Source organism: Anopheles gambiae, chromosome 2 (assembly GCF_943734735.2).
Source record: "Anopheles gambiae chromosome 2, idAnoGambNW_F1_1, whole genome shotgun sequence".
Lineage (NCBI taxonomy): Eukaryota > Metazoa > Arthropoda > Insecta > Diptera > Culicidae > Anopheles > Anopheles gambiae.
In genome coordinates this window covers 108,137,834-108,156,335 of record NC_064601.1, presented here as the reverse complement: position 1 = coordinate 108,156,335, position 18,502 = coordinate 108,137,834, and the positions used below count along the sequence as shown (strand labels likewise).

Genomic DNA, 18,502 nt, shown 5'->3' with positions numbered 1-18,502 from the left:
GCCGCCAGATGCGCTAGTGGTGATCGAAATTATACTAATAATCAAGTACGGACAATGTACCTCGGCCTTAATGCGTAAAAGGGGGCGAAGGAAAAGTGTGAAGGAAAAACTCATCATTATACAGCCATGAGAAATAATATCCCGATTGAAAGGGGAGGCATAATATCACTTAAATGGCAGATGGTAATAATGTATTAGATTTAGCTGCATTCGTGCAATCAGGTCGGCGGATCAGGATGGCTCGTACGGCACGGAACGGCACCAACAGCGACTTCTTACAAATATCTTACTGAATGGGTTGGTTTCACTGGGTTCCACGCGGTGCGAATCCAACTATCGAGAGCAGGTTTTTGCGGGTCATTTGTTTGCTTTGGAACTGGCTGCTACCACACATCCGTCTTCAACGTGTCTTTTTTACATCCGCATGATCTGCGCCCCCGTTGGTAAGCGTCAACCGTGCTGCTGCTGCTGCTGCTTGCTCTTTGGTGTCAATCGTGCTACTGCCGGTAGCCACGTGTGCATGGCCACGATGATGCACAGTGCTGTTTGCATGTTCCACCGCAATAAAGTGTTCCGGTGGTGTTGTGCTGCCCGCACCATTATTCGGTTCAGTCGGAACGGATGATGATGCGGGATGCTGAACGGTATGGTGGTGGTGGTGTTGATGATGCTGCGGTAACGCCGCTGGATGCAGATGATTTAGCTGGCCAGCATTTTGAGCAATGCTCAGCTCAATGTGGCTGCTGTAGTCAAACAATGCTTTTAATCTGCGATCATTGTTTTGAGGTTCCAATTACACAAAGGTTTTAGTGAATGCCGCCATGATCGAACGTAAAGATGAAACAGGTAAAATATTTGCAAAGAAGAGAAAGAGAGAGAGAGAAAGAAAAGATGAGTGAACACAAAAAAACAGTTAGAGGAAGGGATTTGTTAAAATTACATGTTTGTGCGATATGAAGTGAAATGTTAGGATAAAGGGTTAGTTTTAAAGAAAATATGTACTACAATCATATCACAAGCTACAAATCACAAGCAATCTAAGCGAGAATTATAGTGTGCAACAATTCTGCGATTACTATTTATTTGACTAATTCTTGTTTGTTTCTTTTGTTTTTGTTAAATTAATTTCACCTACACAACAAAACTTATTGTCCTTTCTTTTTGCTTTTGGGCAAACACTGAAAACATTGCCAAGTGTACCGGCGAGGGCAGGGCAGTATCTTCTTTGTAATAGCTATAATATTCTGGGAAATGTTTTAACTGGTCGATTTACGTTTGTGTGCGTTGTTTCTATTTCCTAACCGCTTCCCTCAGCCTTATGCCCTAATAATCTCAGTTCTGGCAAACAAAAAGCAGTCGACAAGTGGCAAACAGTGTCAGATCACACATGGGCTTTCGTTCTTCCTACTATAAACTCTTTCTCCGCACATTTTATAGACTAGATTTGTCGGTCTTTTCATCCATTCTGGCATTGTGTTCTGATACGTGTAATTTATCACGTGAGTATCAAGTTTGCTTGGTTCAAGTGTGTGTGTGCGCACGCGACACACAAACACGATATGGTTTTTTTATTATGCGATTATCCTTTTCTACTACTTTCTACCAGAAGCAGGAGGAATTATACGTTTTTTTTTTCAATCTTAAAATGCGACTGCATGGTAGCACGCACCGAGCAATATGAAGCATAATATCATGGAATTAATGGAATTAATATGAATGCTGTCAGTGAGCTACAGTACACTCACACAGAGGAAACAAACAATGACAGTGACAACGTTTTACGATGAAGATACGATAAATATTCGATGGACAAATGAACAAGTTAATAAATAATTATTCGAACCCCTGTCCGGAAAGGGATAAGGTTAAAGATTAAATAATTCGCTCCCACCGGCGCAAGCGAAGCGATGGGCGAGAAGGTGAATGATTCACGAACTAAAATAAGTACAGTCAGAAAGCGATCCCACAAAAGCGCCTATACGGCCGCTGCGTACTAATAGTTAGTGATGTGCGTCTTCTTTCCACTACAATCTACACCGAATGTGTGCTAGGACGAATGTATGGGATAGCGGGCAGAAGCTTGCTTATATATCAGCTCCCTTCTTTTAATGGCAGTAGTAGTTTCGTCTTTCGTCTTTGTGGCGGTGCTGGTTGTTCGTACGCCATGGGGCGTCAAAACCAATGAACCCAAATCCACCCGCCCCGAAATGAAAGCATTTGCGTATACGCGTTGCATCGAGCGTACGTGGGGGGGAAGGCAGCGAGCTTCACCATTCAGTTGATGATGAACGTAAGGTAGCTAAGAAAGATGAAATAATTCTCCACTAACCGAGCGCACAGCTCTCGCCGCACGGTTGCGGTGAACTTGTTGAACAGGCAGAGCGTGGCCGCCGTGCCGAACACCACGTTGTACAGCAGCACGATCAGAAAGTTGCCGAGCCACTCGATCTGGCCGAAATCGCCCAGCAGATCGAAATTTGTAATACCTGGAAAAAAGGAAAAAATGCATTCCATTAGTAAACGTGTAACTCATGGCGGCTTTCTTTAGTAATACTTACCTAGAATACGCGCAAGCAGTGGTAGCGCAGAGCTAAGAATAAGCACGAGGCCACAGTTTGCTATCAGCTGCGCCAGTGATGTGTTGCGCCGCTGGGGCCGCACGTTACGCATGAACGGCATCGTGTAGAGCCCAACGGTGGACGTGACGCCTAGGTAGGTGATGATGCACACCTCCAGCGTGGCACCCAGCGGTCCCAGCTTCGATAGGGAAGTGATGCCGAGTGTAAATTGCTAAAAGCACAACGTAAGACGAAAGAAACCCTCGGATGAGCATAAACAGTTTGAGGAATTGTGTAATAGTAACCTTACCCTGGTGCTCAACGGCACTGCCTTGATGCCGATCAGCAGCTCGAGCGTGTTCTGCACGACCAGCAGCACCGTAATGCCGGTTAGTATCAGCAATAGCAGCATCGCTATCGGATAGACCAGATTCCTCTGAAGCGCCGAAGAGCTGCGTTGCTTATCTGATGGGACAGAAGAATGGAGAGCACGGTTAATTAGAAACGGATCGCCAGCAATGGAGTGTCCGGAAACGCTTACCGAGCACTTTACGTTCAGACTCTAGCTCTCTCAGTCTTTCAAACAGCTTGACCGATTCGCTCGTCGGGCTGCCATTGGTGGCTGGTTTGATTTGATACAAATCATCCAACCCGGAGCAAAGTTTGGCAGGCGTTAGGTCTATCGTTGTTACGCTCCTTAGCTCTGGAAGATGGAAAATAGTGGGTAAATTGTGTTAGTTTCTTTACATGCAACGATTTAAGTGCTAGCAAGTTTACCTATATTAAGATTGGCATTCGCCAGCTTGCGCTTGACAGTGGCCTCCTCTATGTTAAAGGCGTGGAATTCTTCGTTCACGTCGCGTAACAGGTTTGGCTTTACCAGCACTTTGCCAACCACACCGAACAGTCTTACGAAACCCATCGGGGTGCAAACTGAAAGAAAGGGAAAGGGAAACATGCGTTAGAATTGTGGTTATGATTTTATAAAAAATCAATCAATTTTGATAATGAAATACATTAACAAAGGAATCCAACGGACAAGTTCTTGTGTAGGGGATCCCCTGTCTTCCAACCAGACAGTAGCAGTGGTTACCAACTCCATCACAGGGGAACAACAGTCGCACTACGTTGCTACGGTGACGAACTTCGCATTTAGCAGCCCTTGGGCGGTGGCTTCCACCAATCAACAAGCGAACCGTTGTGTAGTTAACAACGCGCAGGCAGGCAAGAGCAACCTGCTTGCCCTTGCACCCTAGTCAGTCGACAAGGAGCCAACGAGGCGCCTGGGTGGATCATTTTCAGTTCGTGGCTCACAGTAGTGTGCAAAACGTGCGTCCATCAAAATGATGTCCAAAGAGGACGAAGAAGCGTTCGAGGCAGGACTAAGCAAGGTGGATGAGGTGATGCGAATCCTCAACCTAATGACCAGCGGCGACAAGGCCAAGGAGCAGATGGGTGTCGCATTCGCCGACCAGTAAGTGCAAAACGTCATTAGTATTTGTCTGTCTACTGCTCAACGCTCTTCCTTCGTGTTTCGATGTATATCGACAGATTTCTTGGCACCGACAGTGCGACGAAGAAAAAGGACGAAACAAATGTGGAAAACTTTATCGTGCGCGTAAACCAAGAACGCACCGTTATCAACCGCAAAGACGCCGCGGACGATCCGTCGCTCGAGCAGCCGATGCAGGACAAGTACGCCTTTATGGCGGAAATCGAACGCGACGCGGCAAGACGTGCGACCGAGCGGCGCGAACGGGAGCAGGTCGCCCAGGGGTTAAGGCGGGCCGGCAACCGGGCGTTTCGGCGCGCCGAATACGAGCAGGCGATCAACATGTACTCGAAAGCGATCGATCAAATACGCGACAGCCCGATACTGTACAACAACCGGGCGCTGGCGTACATACGCATCGAGCTGTACAAGCGGGCGATCATCGACTGTGACTTTGTGCTCAGCAAGCTGGACGAGAAAAACTTGCGGTCGTGGATTTTCCGCGCCCAAGGATACTACCGGCTGGGGGAGATGAAAGCGTACGAGAAAAGTGTGGCCGAAGCGCGGAAGCACAATCCACGGGAGCTGCCGTACATCGATCGGATAGTGCGCGAAATTGAGGGTAAAGCGGCCACCGGGGAGGTTGTTGTGGCGGCGGGAGACGAGCCGATGGTAACTGGTGAGCAGTCCGGAGAAAGGGCTGAAGAGGCGGATCTGACTGCTGGAGCAGCGGCAGCGGTAGATCATCGGTTAGCTACGAAGACTTTGCCCATGGACGATGTACAATCGACGTCTTCCGGAGAGCTGTCGGAAGGCTAGAGGCACGGCCGCAGCAGTTGGGTCCATTTACAATTCTATCAAGCACGCTCTTTGTACAGTAAAATAAAGCAATTCCCTGGTATTGAATATGCAATGTTCACAATGTATCCCACCCCACATATCTCTCTGCAATGTTTTAAACCACAGAACGCCTCCACTGGCTGACTAAAAAGAAATGGTAGCGTATAATTTGATTTTTCCACACGCCACTTCCATTACATTGCAACTAAAGGATCCCCGCACCGTTTGGAGCTTGGTGATGAATTGTCCGACCATGTCTGGGAGTGGTTTTTGCGGTTGATGCGCGTTTTGTTTACATGTTTATTGATTAAACTTTTGTTGCGCTACCGTGCCGCGCCGTATAGCGCCGCAGACAGAGCGCTAGCAAGAGACGTAGCCTAACCGGGCGTCGCAGCCCTATTGCTGTAGACATCCATCATTGGGTTTTAGAGGGAGGAGAAGGAACCCACCACCAGACAAGGTCTAGTGCGGGGTTGAACCACTGGCAAAAGGAGGTTCAATTTTGCCAATTTTGACGCCGCAATGTTGATTGACTTGTGACAAAATTGTCTGCGGGGTTAGACAGCATATTTCAAGTACGCTGTTTATAAAAGGGAATTTCAAAACTACTTTAAAATAGAGGAAATTCATTACAAGATGCATGAAAAAATCTGTTTCATAATCTCTGACGCCTTATTATCCCAGCAAGACCTGCATAAGAATGAAATCTGGATGCTTTTAGAATTCCAAAGCACCAAACCACAAAACGGACACCTTACACCAGGCTTGAAATATTCTATTACACTCTTGCGCAAGTAATTCGCTGCTTTTTTTCGCTGTTGTACGCCACATTATTCGGATGTGGTTCTGGCATTGTCATTGTCCCTCGGCTGTGTCGATTACATGCTGTAACAATGGCTTCGTGGCGTAACAATGGTTTGCGTACGAAACGCATTACATATAATCACAGCTTTTGATGACGAAGGTACGTAAAAAAAGCGTATTGAGAAAAAAGATAAACAAGAAGCAAGAGGAAGACACATTCACTTACCTAATAGTAACAGTACACCTAAAAAGGACACACACGAGTACAAGAATGGCAGATGACATTTGGCTAAATCTGTTGAAGGAGCGGTTGGGGATAAGACACAGAAAGAACAAATGAATTAAATCAAGCAATGCAAACAAGTCAGTCAGTGAGGCTGACTACACACTGAACACTTACTGAACAGTGCCTGAAAGGTGTTGCGGTCCGGGTCGCGCAGCGCCGATATGACGTACGTCGTCGCAAACACGATGAACGCGAGCAGCGAAAATACGGTAAACGTTTCGTACACCCGCGCCATGATGCCCTTCTTGTGGCCGCTAAAACCGGACGACTCGGTAAACAGGTAGGAGAACGGGAGCAGCACAAACAGCGCCAGATTCGAGAACAGAAATACGTAGTTCCAGAGCCCTGTTGTGAGGAAACCAAAAACAAAAAAGAATCACATTATGTTGTCATGTTGTGGAGTTTTTTGGTGGAGTAGGGCGGGCGCACATACCTTGTATTAGCGAGCTGTTTAACCATTTCACGTAGTAGCTGTTCGGGTAGAGGATGAGCACCTCGTTGCTTGCGATGGAGATCGGCAGCAGCAGAGCGGCACCCACGGCCACAGCCAGGGAGAACGTGCACAACCATAAGCTGGCGGGGTTGCAGCATAGAACAGACAAAAGAATAAGCGTACAATACGTTAGTGAAGCAGAACAACAACAATAGACGGCAGTGGGCTGGCCGGAAGGAATGCAAATGTGCAACACGAATGACGCGCAACCTACAGTGTTCTGAGCCTTAAGGCTATTTTTTTGTAAATATTTAGACAACACAGGAAAAAGCTAAAATCAATGTTCTATAGCGTTAACAAACGAAAAGTACGAAGTATTTAGTCGAGCTACTACTAATTTTATGAACGAAGGATACTAAGCTATACTTTTCAGTAAATATACTGAGTATTTTGTACTAAATATGTTTAGAGATTTTACAGTAATTTAATCAGTTTTTCATTTTGTAGTCATCCTAATAATTAAATAAATCAAGATCGTGATTAAATACAATTATCTAGTCCCAACGAGACTTGATCGCAGATCGTCCATCGTTGCTAAATCATACGCGTTACCGTCGAGACCACGAGACCGGCTCTGAGAGGCAAAATTAAACGATTATATAAGTTACCTAATGCGATACACAGTGATTTCGTCCTCATCGGGAGCAAACAGATCGTCACGATCGCGCCTCCGGAAGCGAATGATCAGTGCATAGCTTCCAAGGTAAAGCAACAGAAACAGCAACATAAAGATCTGCAAAGAAAAGAGAAAAAAAGTAAGTTAAATTGCCATTATACTTGAGCCTTCGGTAGATATATTTATCAATGAATTTAATCCATTTTTTAATCGATTCAATACAAACGCCATGGAGTCACGCCCCATTTAACGCATTTAAAGCACTTCCCCCGCTCCATGATCGTACATCACAATTGCACAATCGTTTGCGAGTGCAATGATCCTCATCCACAATCGATCGTGCATCAACTTTCCATCCGCCGCCACCTCTCGCTAACGATCTTCCAAGCCCGTCCCATTCCAACATGAAACCACATGCATTTTTCACCCATGTAGAGCTGCACTAAAAACAGGCTTGCCTGCATCACCCAACATCGCAGTAGGCGAAACTGGGGCTTGTCGCGATAGTTCCGCTCCATTGGGGGGGGCGAAGAACGGCCCGGCAAGTTGCTATTTTTGGCTGACGACTGACTCTCGTTTCCAGTGTTTTGTTGGTTGGAGCAGCAGTAGCATTGATTACCTACATTCCATCTACCGCAGCAGCAGTTGGGAGCCGAGATTTCTCTTTTCGGGATTTTACGAAACCTCATAATTTGGTGGGTTAGAATATGGAAATACAATCAAGCGTGGTAATTATGCTGACGTTTGGTGCTTAAGTAAATCAGGTTTTTTTTCCATTACTGCACCAAACCGCACCGGGTGTAACTGGAAAAACCACTGCAGCTTGTCCACTCGCATCTTCGCGGACGTCGCACGACGTTGCAGCCTCTGCACAATCAATGCTAACGGAGGAAGTGGCCGTTTATTTTCTGACTCTTATTTTCTTTTTTCTTTTTATTTCGTTACTGCCGTTGTTGTGCCGCTTGAACGGTTACCGGGCAACAACAACGAACGTTTTCAGCTCGCGATCTTGCACGATCTTGTCCCGATTCCCGACCGTTATGCAGCGTACAATCCACGGGAGAAGTAAAAAAAAACCACGCAAATCAAACTATTGCTATTATGCTGCCCAACAGGCTGGAAACGTTTGGGGCTGGTGAAGCTGGTGCAGCAATCGGAGTGGATTTTGCTAAACGGTTTTGAATTGCACTTTTGCGAGCAATTGTTGTGGAGAACCGCGAAAGCTCTGCTTCGAATTTGGTTCATGATTTCGATTAAGCATGGAAAAAAGATAATAAGATCCAGATAGTTCAGTGAAGAATTTGCCCCAAGTATAAGTATAACATCAACCAGCATGTCTGCGACGCGTCTAGATTTATCAACACCGTCTGATCAATGTCGCCAGACGCCGACGATTCTCCTATAAAATGATAGCCCACCCAAATACCCAAATTGCTTAACAAATATTTGAGCAAACACAGTAACTAACAACGCTCGAAAAAAGAACCCCACAAATCGTCACGCAACGTTGTTTTGGAGGTACAGCACACACTCCATTCGATTCGTTGATGCGAGACACTCCGTTTGTGGACCATCACCAACCCGAAAAATGAAGAATGCGTGCCCCCTCGTGGTCACGTGCCATTGGGCCACCAAGCATGATTTGTTTACAGAACGATCAACTGGGCGGAGAAGCGTTGCTTTTTTTTGTATTGAAGGAAGGTTTTATTTATGTAAGGAGGTTTATGATTTTTTTGATGAGTGTTTCCCCGTTTTTTGGCGTTCTGCGTAGTTTTGGGGAATTTGTTTGTTGTGCAGGAATTGCTGATGGAATGAGCTGAGTGTAGGGGAGGAAGTACACGTTTTTTTGCCAATTACATTTTTGAGCATGTTTTACAAGTGTATGTAATAGCGGTTTTGGGAGCGGTTGAAGATTAAAAAGCTCGTAACGGTTGGGTGATGATGAATTTAAAGTAAATCCCGTTTTGGATCGTGGTTTTGGGATGCCACACATAGCAGCGGGCAGGAATTGTAGTACCGTTCGATTGAACATTGATTTCATTGGATAAGCGGATGTTTCTCACACTTATTTGAGGGTAATTTTCATTCATTTCTTTAATATTTGACGATCGAATGGTAATATTGAATTACAGTCTTTTATGACTACAGATAACAGAGTGTATATACAAGATGAAATGAGTTGAAAAAGGTTCAAATTTCACTCTGATTTGCAATCTAAAAATAGGACACTGCTGAATAAGCGTATTTTTCCTTTCATTCACAGTCTCACTTCCATTAATCGTGCACTATCAGTTCTTCTGTCCCGAGAGAGTGATAAGGAATAGGACCCTAAACTGCGACGTAGCCAGTGAAATGCTCGGGGTTTTTGCATTAAAAAATACTGTCTATTGAACCTTGTCAGACTTAGAATTTGGTAGTCTTGAACTCGAAAACATTACCACCATCTGGTCAAAAGTATCTTTAAGGTACTACTCTCACTGCACCAAACTCTTCCAAAGTGCATTCACCTTTTTGCGGCAGTGAGTGACATAGGGAACTCTACAAAACGCTACAAAACGTCGTCCCAAAACGCGATTGCATTCAAATCAAAGCTCATTCCAGCAGTGCGCTAAAAATAGATGAATAAAAAACAACACGATCAAACATCGGCTGCGTTTCTTGCAGTTGCATGCCACACAAACCGAACGAACCCACCACCATTCATAAATCTTGCACCTTTTCGTGTTTGCATGTAAAACTTTGTCCTACCGTAAACGATGCAACCACCATAAAATGCTGCACACGCAAACCGCCGATAGCGCTGTTGCCATTTGTTGCTTCTTCTTTTTTTCTCCAACATCAAAATAAAACATACGAAAATGGTTTCGATCCGTCGCAACGTCGTCATACGCAATCTGCGCGGAATCCGTTTGCGGACATGGACATGGAAGGAATGGATCACGCTGCGAGTGGTTGCATGCGTCGCTGTAAACACACATACAGTGTAACGCGGAATGCACTGGAATGCATTTGTTTCCATTTTTGTGTTCGCTTCACATCTACAGATGCTTCGGTCGGTGTAGTTTCGGAAAGCCATTGCGGAGAGCGGATTGATGAAATACGTACAAGAGTGTGGTAGTAGCTGTATCGTGTGTGTGCAAGGCACACTTGCACTAGCCACTGCGAGCTACGATCAGCGCACGCATGGGTATTAGATGATGATAAAAGCACCAGCCGGGGCGGAGGGAGTAGTGCAGCAAACATTAAACACGTTTCGCTTTCGTTTGGCCGTCGCATGTGTCACGCTGATTGACCAAAAGTAGTGCACGAACGGTACTGAAACATTGACCCCGGGTCCAGTGGTGGGGTAAGATTATCTAAAGCATAGATGCTTCGGGTTGCCAAATAGCGGGGAGACTGAGTTTAAAAATAAACAAACCCGCTCATTGTGAGGTGTACCAAGCGTACCAAGAAGCGGAACCGCACTCTAACCGTAGGACACAATTGCTGCATTGTGCCATTGCTGCAATAAGTGGCGACGGGCATTAGCTGCTGCTGCACTTGACAACCCTTTTCCTCTTTTTTTTACTGGTTTGGAGTTTTAGGATAAGTTCGAAAATAGTTTTAAATAATAATAAAAATATTATCATTCTAAGATAAATGTCCCTGCAATGTTTTCTTATCACAGAATGAAAAGCAATATTAGAACAAGGAACGAAATGTTACAACTGGGAAAATTCATGACATACTTTGTTTGAAGCTACTGCGCCGTGATTGTACGTGTAACGCACACGTGTGTTCAGTACGCAACAGCGAGAAAAGGCTGTGCGTGTCAAGCCGCCGGAAGCTGCTGCGACATTCTAATGCGCTGGACAATGGTTGTGGCGCACAAAACGCAGGGAGAGAACTCTCAGCAAGAAGGGAAGAGAATCAGATTCCACAAGTAAGTGAAAAAAAGAAATGTAACACAAAGAGGTTTGTTACACGGATGTATAGGGGTGATTTTGTGCGCTTCAGATTCCATTCTTGAAATGAAAGAAAAACGGCCAAGAACGGAATGGGAATAAATGGGGAAGTTTGTTACAACAGATCTATAAGATTAATTGTAAGCTCAATAACCCAACTAACCATTTGTTTTTATCAATCATAAAGAAAACAAAGCAGATTTGTAAAATAAAATCACTAAGCACATCGTTACACTTATCAGTTTTCTTATATCAGTTACAGTTTTTGCATCAAGATTACGATCAGCTTGCTACACGTGCTCGAGGAAGCACGGCACAAAGCACATGACGCTCCGTTTTCCAGCCGCGCAATGGCCAAGTGTCGGCTCTGTTTACCAAACAAAGAGAACACCACGTCATATCAACGAGTAAAGGCCCGTCCAAAACATTTGTAGTAAACAAAACCTTTATGTTTCGGGCTCACAACTCCCGTCGTTCCATCACAGCTGTGAGGAGCATGTAAATGAAGTGATATGTGTTTACATTTTCTAAATTTGTTTACAGCCCAACCCTTTTTCAAGCAGAGATGCCACGTGTATCGAACTGTACTGCAACGTCACGGACTGTGTATGTGTGTGTATGTTTTGAATATGATGCTGCTTCTCATCGGTAAATGCACAGAACATTGTTTACCTCTTTCTAGGCGCAAAACCATTACAAAAACACATACCGATTGAACTATATTTTGCAGCTTTAGATCGCACTTTATAACTCTGACGGCATTGATACGCCGTGAAGAGGTGGCAAGAAGGGACTGCTGCAAAGCAAATGGACAGCTAAGCGACACACTGGTTGTAATATGGCACGAGGACAAAGCGCACAACCGGCCACGTATGGCAGTGATAAGCGATATAAGCTAACGATAGCACCGGCACACGGTGATTTAGGTGTCTAGTGAATGACCAGCTTTGTTGGCTAGCGATATGCGAGGTTAATTTCCCTACATAAACTGTTACACTTCAACATTCAACTACAGTTTGAGAGACCCACCAACATCAAGAAGCAGTTTTATCGCACAGTACCAAATGTACTGTTTTCACTGATTCAACCTTTCCGAAATGTTCAAGATAAAAGACAACGACATGGAAGAAGTAAATTACATTGATGTAGCATCAACGCATCACAGTGCTATTTTGGGTTGTGTTGGACCTGCCAGTAAATGGACCACATGCTACAGTCCCAGTCTGGTACGGTGCGTTGGTGGGAGCTTGTCTTCTGTTTCGTTACACTTCTCCAAACATGTCCCAAGTTTAGCTTCAATATGAGAGTAAGTGTTGCGAGATCTTATATTGATTCCTGTCAGAACTCTCTAACTACCATTTCATTCCATTTTTCCAGTTCGGTCCTTCGTACCGCTTCACCTTGTGCCGGTCTGAGTTGATTCTACTTTTCTTACTTGCCATCGCGCTTGTGCTTATCGTACATCAATATTCTCGGGCAGTGTTGCAGCAGGTTTCGGTGGTATCTTCCCAGCCCCACTACAACCGTCAACAAGCACCCCAACATGTCGCCACGGCTCATCATGCCCCACCAGGACACATGGGAGAACCGGTAACGCTACCACAAGAGCAGGGAAACATACCGGACAGCGTGCAGGAACAGATTGCACTCGGCTGGCAGCGGCAAGGTTACAATCAGTTCGTTTCAGATTTGATCTCCGTGCGGCGGGAACTGCCCGATGTACGCGATCCCTGGTGTCGCGAACGAAAGCGATCAGCATTGCCACCGGTCTCTGTTGTGATTGTGTTTCACGATGAAGCTCTGTCGGTGCTGTTGCGCACTGTCCATTCCGTTTTGAACCGTACACCACCGGAACTGGTACAGGAGATCTTGCTGATAGACGATTGGTCCAGTTTGGGTGAGATTCGTGTACTACAAACATTGCCCATATCCAACTAATGACCGCTTCTTCATCTCTAGTACAACTGAAAACATTCCTGGACGACTACTTTCTGCCGTACAGTGACAAGGTACGCATTCTACGAACTCCAAAAAGGCTTGGACTGATTACGGGACGAATTTTCGGCGCAAAACGTGCATCGGCCGACTACGTGCTCTTCCTCGATGCGCACTGTGAGTGTCTCGAGGGGTGGCTAGAGCCTTTGCTGGAACTAGTGGCCAGCAATCAGGACCGCCGGAAAGTGGTCGCAGTACCCACCATCGATTGGCTGAACGAGACCACATTGGCGCTTCAGGTAGGCGCTTCCAGTGGACTGTACGGAGCGTTCGATTGGAATCTTAGCTTCCAGTGGCGACCACGGTACGATCGACTTCAGGCCCCACAAGAGGTGAATTTGGTGACGCATTGGAGCCAAGGGGGTATTATTATTAACAGTGCTTAGTTTACAGCACTTGCTTGAACCATTCGACACACCAGTAATGGCGGGTGGACTGTTCTGCATTGAGAAGGCATTTTTCGCCCAACTCGGCTGGTACGATCCCGGGCTGCAGGTTTACGGTGGCGAAAACATGGAACTATCCTTCAAGGTGTGGATGTGTGGTGGAGCGATCCGAACGGTGCCCTGTTCCCATGTCGCCCACATCCAGAAGCGTAATCATCCTTACATTGGGGTAAATGCTACTGAATGATCATCTTCGTATCTGTGTGTTTGCAAGTGATCGTATCGGCTTCTTCTCCCAAAACAGAGCTACACCAAGGAACGGGACCTAACGATGAGGAACAGTCTACGAGTTGCTGAAGTGTGGATGGATGAGTATGCCGAATTTCTCTATCGCCTGCATCCCGATTATCGAGCTCTTCTAGCATCGCGAACTTCCCACAAGCCATCAAGCGTAAATCTCGACGCTCGTCGACAGCTTCGCAGTGAGTTGGGCTGTAAGTCTTTTCGCTGGTATCTGCAGCACGTGTTTCCCGAGCAGGACGATCCATCCGAGGCGCAGGCGGCGGGTTGGATCCGGCATGAAAACGAAGCCGGCCAACTCTGTCTCACCTGGCCGATGCGTGATCGTTCGTTGGCTTTGCTGCACTGCCATGGGTTAGGGGGGCAACAGATTTGGTTTCACCGCAAAACGGGAGAGATCACCCGAGAGGGACACTGTCTGGGTGTGGACAGTGGTAATAAACCGCAAGAAGCGGAGGTGACGATCGCACTCTGTAGCTCCGAGGGTAGCTCCGGCGCCTATAGATGGCTCTATCGTCGACAGACAGGCCAGCTAGTGAATGTTGCCAGCGGACTGTGTCTAGTGCCAGCGGATAATAATTTTCGCGTGACGGTGGAACGGTGTGAGTCGCCTGATCGAGAGATCTTTACACAATCCAATCGACAGCGGTGGACTTTTCAAATTGATGATATATGAGAGAGGTGTGTGTTTTTTTAAGAGGATCAATAAAATTAATTAAAAATAAAACCGATGGAAATTTGTTTCCTTCCACTTCCTTCTCTGGCACCCGTGCCAAAGCATCGTACTAAAAGAAGAAATGTGATCCCTCCGCTAGAGACCGTCATGATCATATGCAACGTGCAAAACCTCATCCGCCAGACCAGCCACAAAAACAACCGGATAGTGCACACCGGCGTTGGTGAAAGGAGAAATCCCCCATTCCCTGCTTCCCCTCTTCCGTTTTGCCGAGACGCCACTGCCGTGTGGCGGTTGCTAATTTTGTCGACGCTTTTACAACACCCACCGCAGGGCGCCATTATCGTCCGCTGGCGGCAGGGCTTAGGGTGCGACACGCGAAAACGGCAAAAATAAAACAATTACTACTTGCAGACCGAAAGCGAACAGATCAATGACAGTTGATCATGGTCGCAACTCACTCTCGCTCTTTTCTTCGTGATCTTTTGCCAGTGCAGCTTTGTGTCTACGATGCCCGCGCTACACACACACAAGCACTTGCGGAAAGGAAAGTACACAAAGGTGCTAAATATAGGCCACGTGCTGTGTACGGCTTTGTAAAAAAAGGGTTTGCGCCTAGCGTCTATCGTTCAAAGACACTGGGAACGCGCTTCGTGAGATGAGTCTGCGGCGCCGCGACGTCGAGATTACGATGAGTCGATTGATAAACCATGATGTAACATGGGGCAATAGGTGACGGGGCTCTCGCTCCGAGGGTCGAGGCTGTATCTCGGGAATGTAGTTGTACGGGAAAAGGAAGCGTGCAATTCCACCCAATCAAGAAATCTATCATCAAAAGCGTGCCTGTCGACGCCATCGTTAATCATTGAAAAATGACGTCACTACCAAACATTTATCATTAAGGTTAATTATTTTTTTAAATGTTCAAATGCAAACGGTTTTTTTTTTCATATTTTGACATGAAAAATGTTGCACGTTTAAAGTATTGGCAGAAGCTATAGCAAGATAGCAATCATACTTTTAACAATTAACACGATCGTGTTAGAAAATTGCAGCTGGCTGGTATTTCAAAGCATAAATAGAGAAAACTGGTCTGCGCAGCAGATGTTGCCGGTGCAATATCTCTCGCTCGCTCTACCTGCTACTACTTCAAACGGTTGCAATTCCGTTGGCCCACGCACAATAGGCATGCGTTTTTCTTTTTTTTTCTTCGCGTTAATCCTGGCAGATGGGCAAGCTGCAATTGTAGCAAGAGAATTAATTTGTATTTGATATAATGGAGCTTTGTAAGCTTTTCACGAAAAAATAAACTCCATTTGGACTAATTAAATGAAGCCCAATTTAAAACAAAACTAATAATGTAATTATAAATGCAGACAATAAACTATTCCCCCGCTAAAATCATATCCAATTCCCAAAGAGATGTTTACGATCTTCCGATGCCGTCATCGCCTACTTGAGATCTCGATCGATCTTTAAATCAATTTTACAAGTGGCATTCTTGACTGTAAGCCAGACACACCGTTGCTGCGGCGCGTTCGAGATTGATTGCTACACGCCATAACCCAAATGTAAGGCGTTTTTTGTTTTTGTTTTGGAAATTTAACCTACTGATAAAAATGCTTCGATGCATTCGAAAAGCATTGCCCACATTCGTGATCGGAATTCCCACCCACCTCCTGCCTAGCAAAAACATACCCAAAACAACACCTAATGTGTGTTTAGAGGCGACCTTAAAATTCAAACCAAGCAGCTAACCGATTTGCTTTGCAGTCCAATTTTCACAGCGTGGGGAGGGGAGGGGTACAACAACACTCGCTTTGTTGTGCTTTTCTCTCTCTCTCTCTCTTTCTCTCTCTCGGTGTATATGAAATAGGTGCAAGGGAGAGAGCACACGAATGAAGGTCGAGACGTTGAAAGCACCAGACGGCGGCACCCGGTACCCTTCTTTTGTGTGCGTTCAAAGGTACACATATTTGCAATTACGCGTTGCGCTTCCGTCTGCCGAGAAAGCCACACCACCACAAGGGTTCGGACGGGGTACGGAATGACGGCCACAAGAAAGAAGCAAGAGCCAAAACAAAAAATTGTTCTGCACTTTATCGAAAAGCTTTCCCAGCGCCGGTCGGAACGTGTTTCCTTGGTGATGCTACTACACCCTCCAAAAACAATGCCGAGTAGATGATGGGGCGAAAAAATGGATGGTAGGATGGTATAAATGAGCAGAACAGAAAAAGGAAACCCCTTACCGTGCCTCATCCAGCTGGTCATGTAATTTCTGTAATACACACATACACACACACCCACACCGCCGGCGCGATAACGAATAACACGCGGATACGTGGTACATGGGGGCCAGTTCCTCCCCTGCTGCTCCCACTCCTTAAGTACACCGACAAGTTTGCGTTTGGTGTGGAGCATAGCGAAGAAACTGGACTATCGCTCTCCAGCAGCTGGTACACGATCGACGCACACAGCACACGATATATGCTGAACTGATTTCTAATTCGTGTGCCAGGCCAAGTAGTATGTAACCGTCTGTTCGTCCACGTTCCGTGCCCCGCTTTGCTGCTTGTTTTGCTTCGGTGGAAAGTACTGAACCCGATCCGAATCGAGCAAACATCTGTGTTCACAATTGCATCCACCGACGGCCATCGTTATCAGCATTAGCCACACCAATTGTTTGTAGATTTTGTCTTATCGTGCTATACTACACCTTTCCGCACCGAGCAGAGGATTATTCACAGCAACAGGGACATTATGTTTCGATTTGGCATGTGTATTTTGTGCCTATAATTACGCTCCATCCCGGGATGACCGAACCTCGGGCTCGAAGGTCAAAGTCGACTATGATTAAATGGTTCTCCCATGCCAGAGCAATGATGTTTTGTTGTTACGCAATGGAATCGCTGTGGCTTCTTGGATTAAGGCTTTTCCTTGGCGCCCACCATGTGCTTTGCCCGCGTACTGGAGCAGCAACACCCATTCGCCGCACCGGTTGTGCCGCACCGTTGACACCGTGACCTAATTTTGAGCTTCAAACCCACCCCAAACTGCATGCTCCCGATGGGGTGGTCGTGAATATGCAACCCCCGTTCACGCTAAAACAAATAGAAGCCACTTTTATGTCCCCCTACCCCCTCCCGGTGGTACTTACGATATGCTCGCGGACCGTGTTGTGAAACATTTGCTCCCGTATGTCGGGTACTTGCTCCTCGTCCTGCTCCATGGCGTCCAGGACGGCGTAGAGTTGCGTTGCGTTGAGCGTAATTTTGGTGCCGTTGGTGGCCTGCCACGGCCTCACACGATAGTAGTGTAACGGGTGTTTTTTCTCCTTATTTTTCACTGGATTTACTGCTGTCGGAAGCAAATCCTTCCGGTGAAGAAGTGCTGGCCACTCAGCACCGCCGAACGGACTGGCGATGAGTTTGATTTGATGGTGACCACAATTTGTTACAATCGCGCAGGAATTTGGACACGGAATTCACTTTCTATCAGAGCGCACCCTTCAGGCACCACGATCCGCAGATCCGGGAGGCCTCAAAATATCACAACGCATCAACATGGGGGCTCTTGCTTCTTCCGAACCAGTGCGCCTCACCGTGGCAACACACACTCACACAAACGCGACACACACAAACAAAAACTTATATTTTCGTACAGATTCCCTTGCGACCGGACACACCTTCCCGGGCAGGGATCATCCTCCCAGATAGCTCGCTGCCCTCGCTGGGTGGAAGGTGGAATTTGTTTTAACTACTTTCACTTTGAGGCAGGGGAGGGGTGACGCCGAAACCAATCCTGCTCTGCTGCACTGAACCGACAACCGCAGGGTAGCTAGCCCCTTTCACCACGTTTTTTACACTTTTTCTGCTTTCGGATTCTGGTAGAACGTTGCCCCGTGTTGGAGAGTACGGGCCCGAATTGTGTCGCAATTAGGATGGAAATTTTCGCTCTTTTCACTCGGGCCACTGCGCGATGCGAACGTTGTTGATTGCAAGCTTGTTGTGTTTACGAGTCAAACGTCAGGCAGCGGACGCGTTCGAAACGAGCCAGCAAATGGCTCGGTACAAAATGGCAGGTTAGCTCATTCGGTACGCTTTGAAAAACCG

At 46.4% G+C, this 18,502-nt stretch overlaps 3 protein-coding genes across 5 annotated transcripts; 2 read left to right on the top strand and 1 right to left on the bottom strand.

Annotated features, from left to right (window-relative positions):
* Positions 1 to 116: 116 nt before the first annotated feature.
* Positions 117 to 18,439, bottom strand: LOC1270197 (protein Lilipod). Of its 2 annotated transcripts, XM_061647107.1 has the most exons (11): positions 17,548 to 18,439; positions 7,082 to 7,206; positions 6,414 to 6,553; positions 6,095 to 6,325; positions 5,921 to 5,989; positions 3,336 to 3,491; positions 3,100 to 3,261; positions 2,869 to 3,023; positions 2,559 to 2,790; positions 2,330 to 2,486; positions 117 to 767 (listed from the first exon to the last, which is right to left on the bottom strand). In XM_061647107.1, the coding sequence occupies exons 1-11, from the start codon at positions 17,617 to 17,619 to the stop codon at positions 401 to 403; spliced, it is 1,866 nt and encodes a 621-aa protein (XP_061503091.1). In that variant the 5' UTR covers positions 17,620 to 18,439; the 3' UTR covers positions 117 to 400. The 2 variants fall into 2 exon arrangements, with proteins under 2 accessions (XP_061503091.1, XP_308875.3); XM_308875.5 differs by lacking the exon at positions 117 to 767 and having other exon boundaries at positions 1,579 to 2,486.
* LOC5667195 (RNA polymerase II-associated protein 3) lies at positions 3,607 to 4,956 on the top strand. The gene is made up of 2 exons (XM_001688065.2): positions 3,607 to 4,032; positions 4,110 to 4,956. The coding sequence occupies exons 1-2, from the start codon at positions 3,902 to 3,904 to the stop codon at positions 4,867 to 4,869; spliced, it is 891 nt and encodes a 296-aa protein (XP_001688117.2). The 5' UTR covers positions 3,607 to 3,901; the 3' UTR covers positions 4,870 to 4,956.
* Positions 9,512 to 14,721, top strand: LOC3290259 (putative polypeptide N-acetylgalactosaminyltransferase 9). Of its 2 annotated transcripts, XM_061647106.1 has the most exons (6): positions 9,512 to 11,681; positions 11,764 to 12,339; positions 12,411 to 12,930; positions 12,993 to 13,360; positions 13,422 to 13,643; positions 13,719 to 14,721. In XM_061647106.1, exons 2-6 carry the CDS (start codon positions 12,232 to 12,234, stop codon positions 14,388 to 14,390), a joined length of 1,890 nt encoding a protein of 629 aa, XP_061503090.1. In that variant the 5' UTR covers positions 9,512 to 11,681; positions 11,764 to 12,231; the 3' UTR covers positions 14,391 to 14,721. The 2 variants fall into 2 exon arrangements, with proteins under 2 accessions (XP_061503090.1, XP_061503089.1); XM_061647105.1 differs by having other exon boundaries at positions 9,512 to 12,339.
* Positions 18,440 to 18,502: the final 63 nt, after the last annotated feature.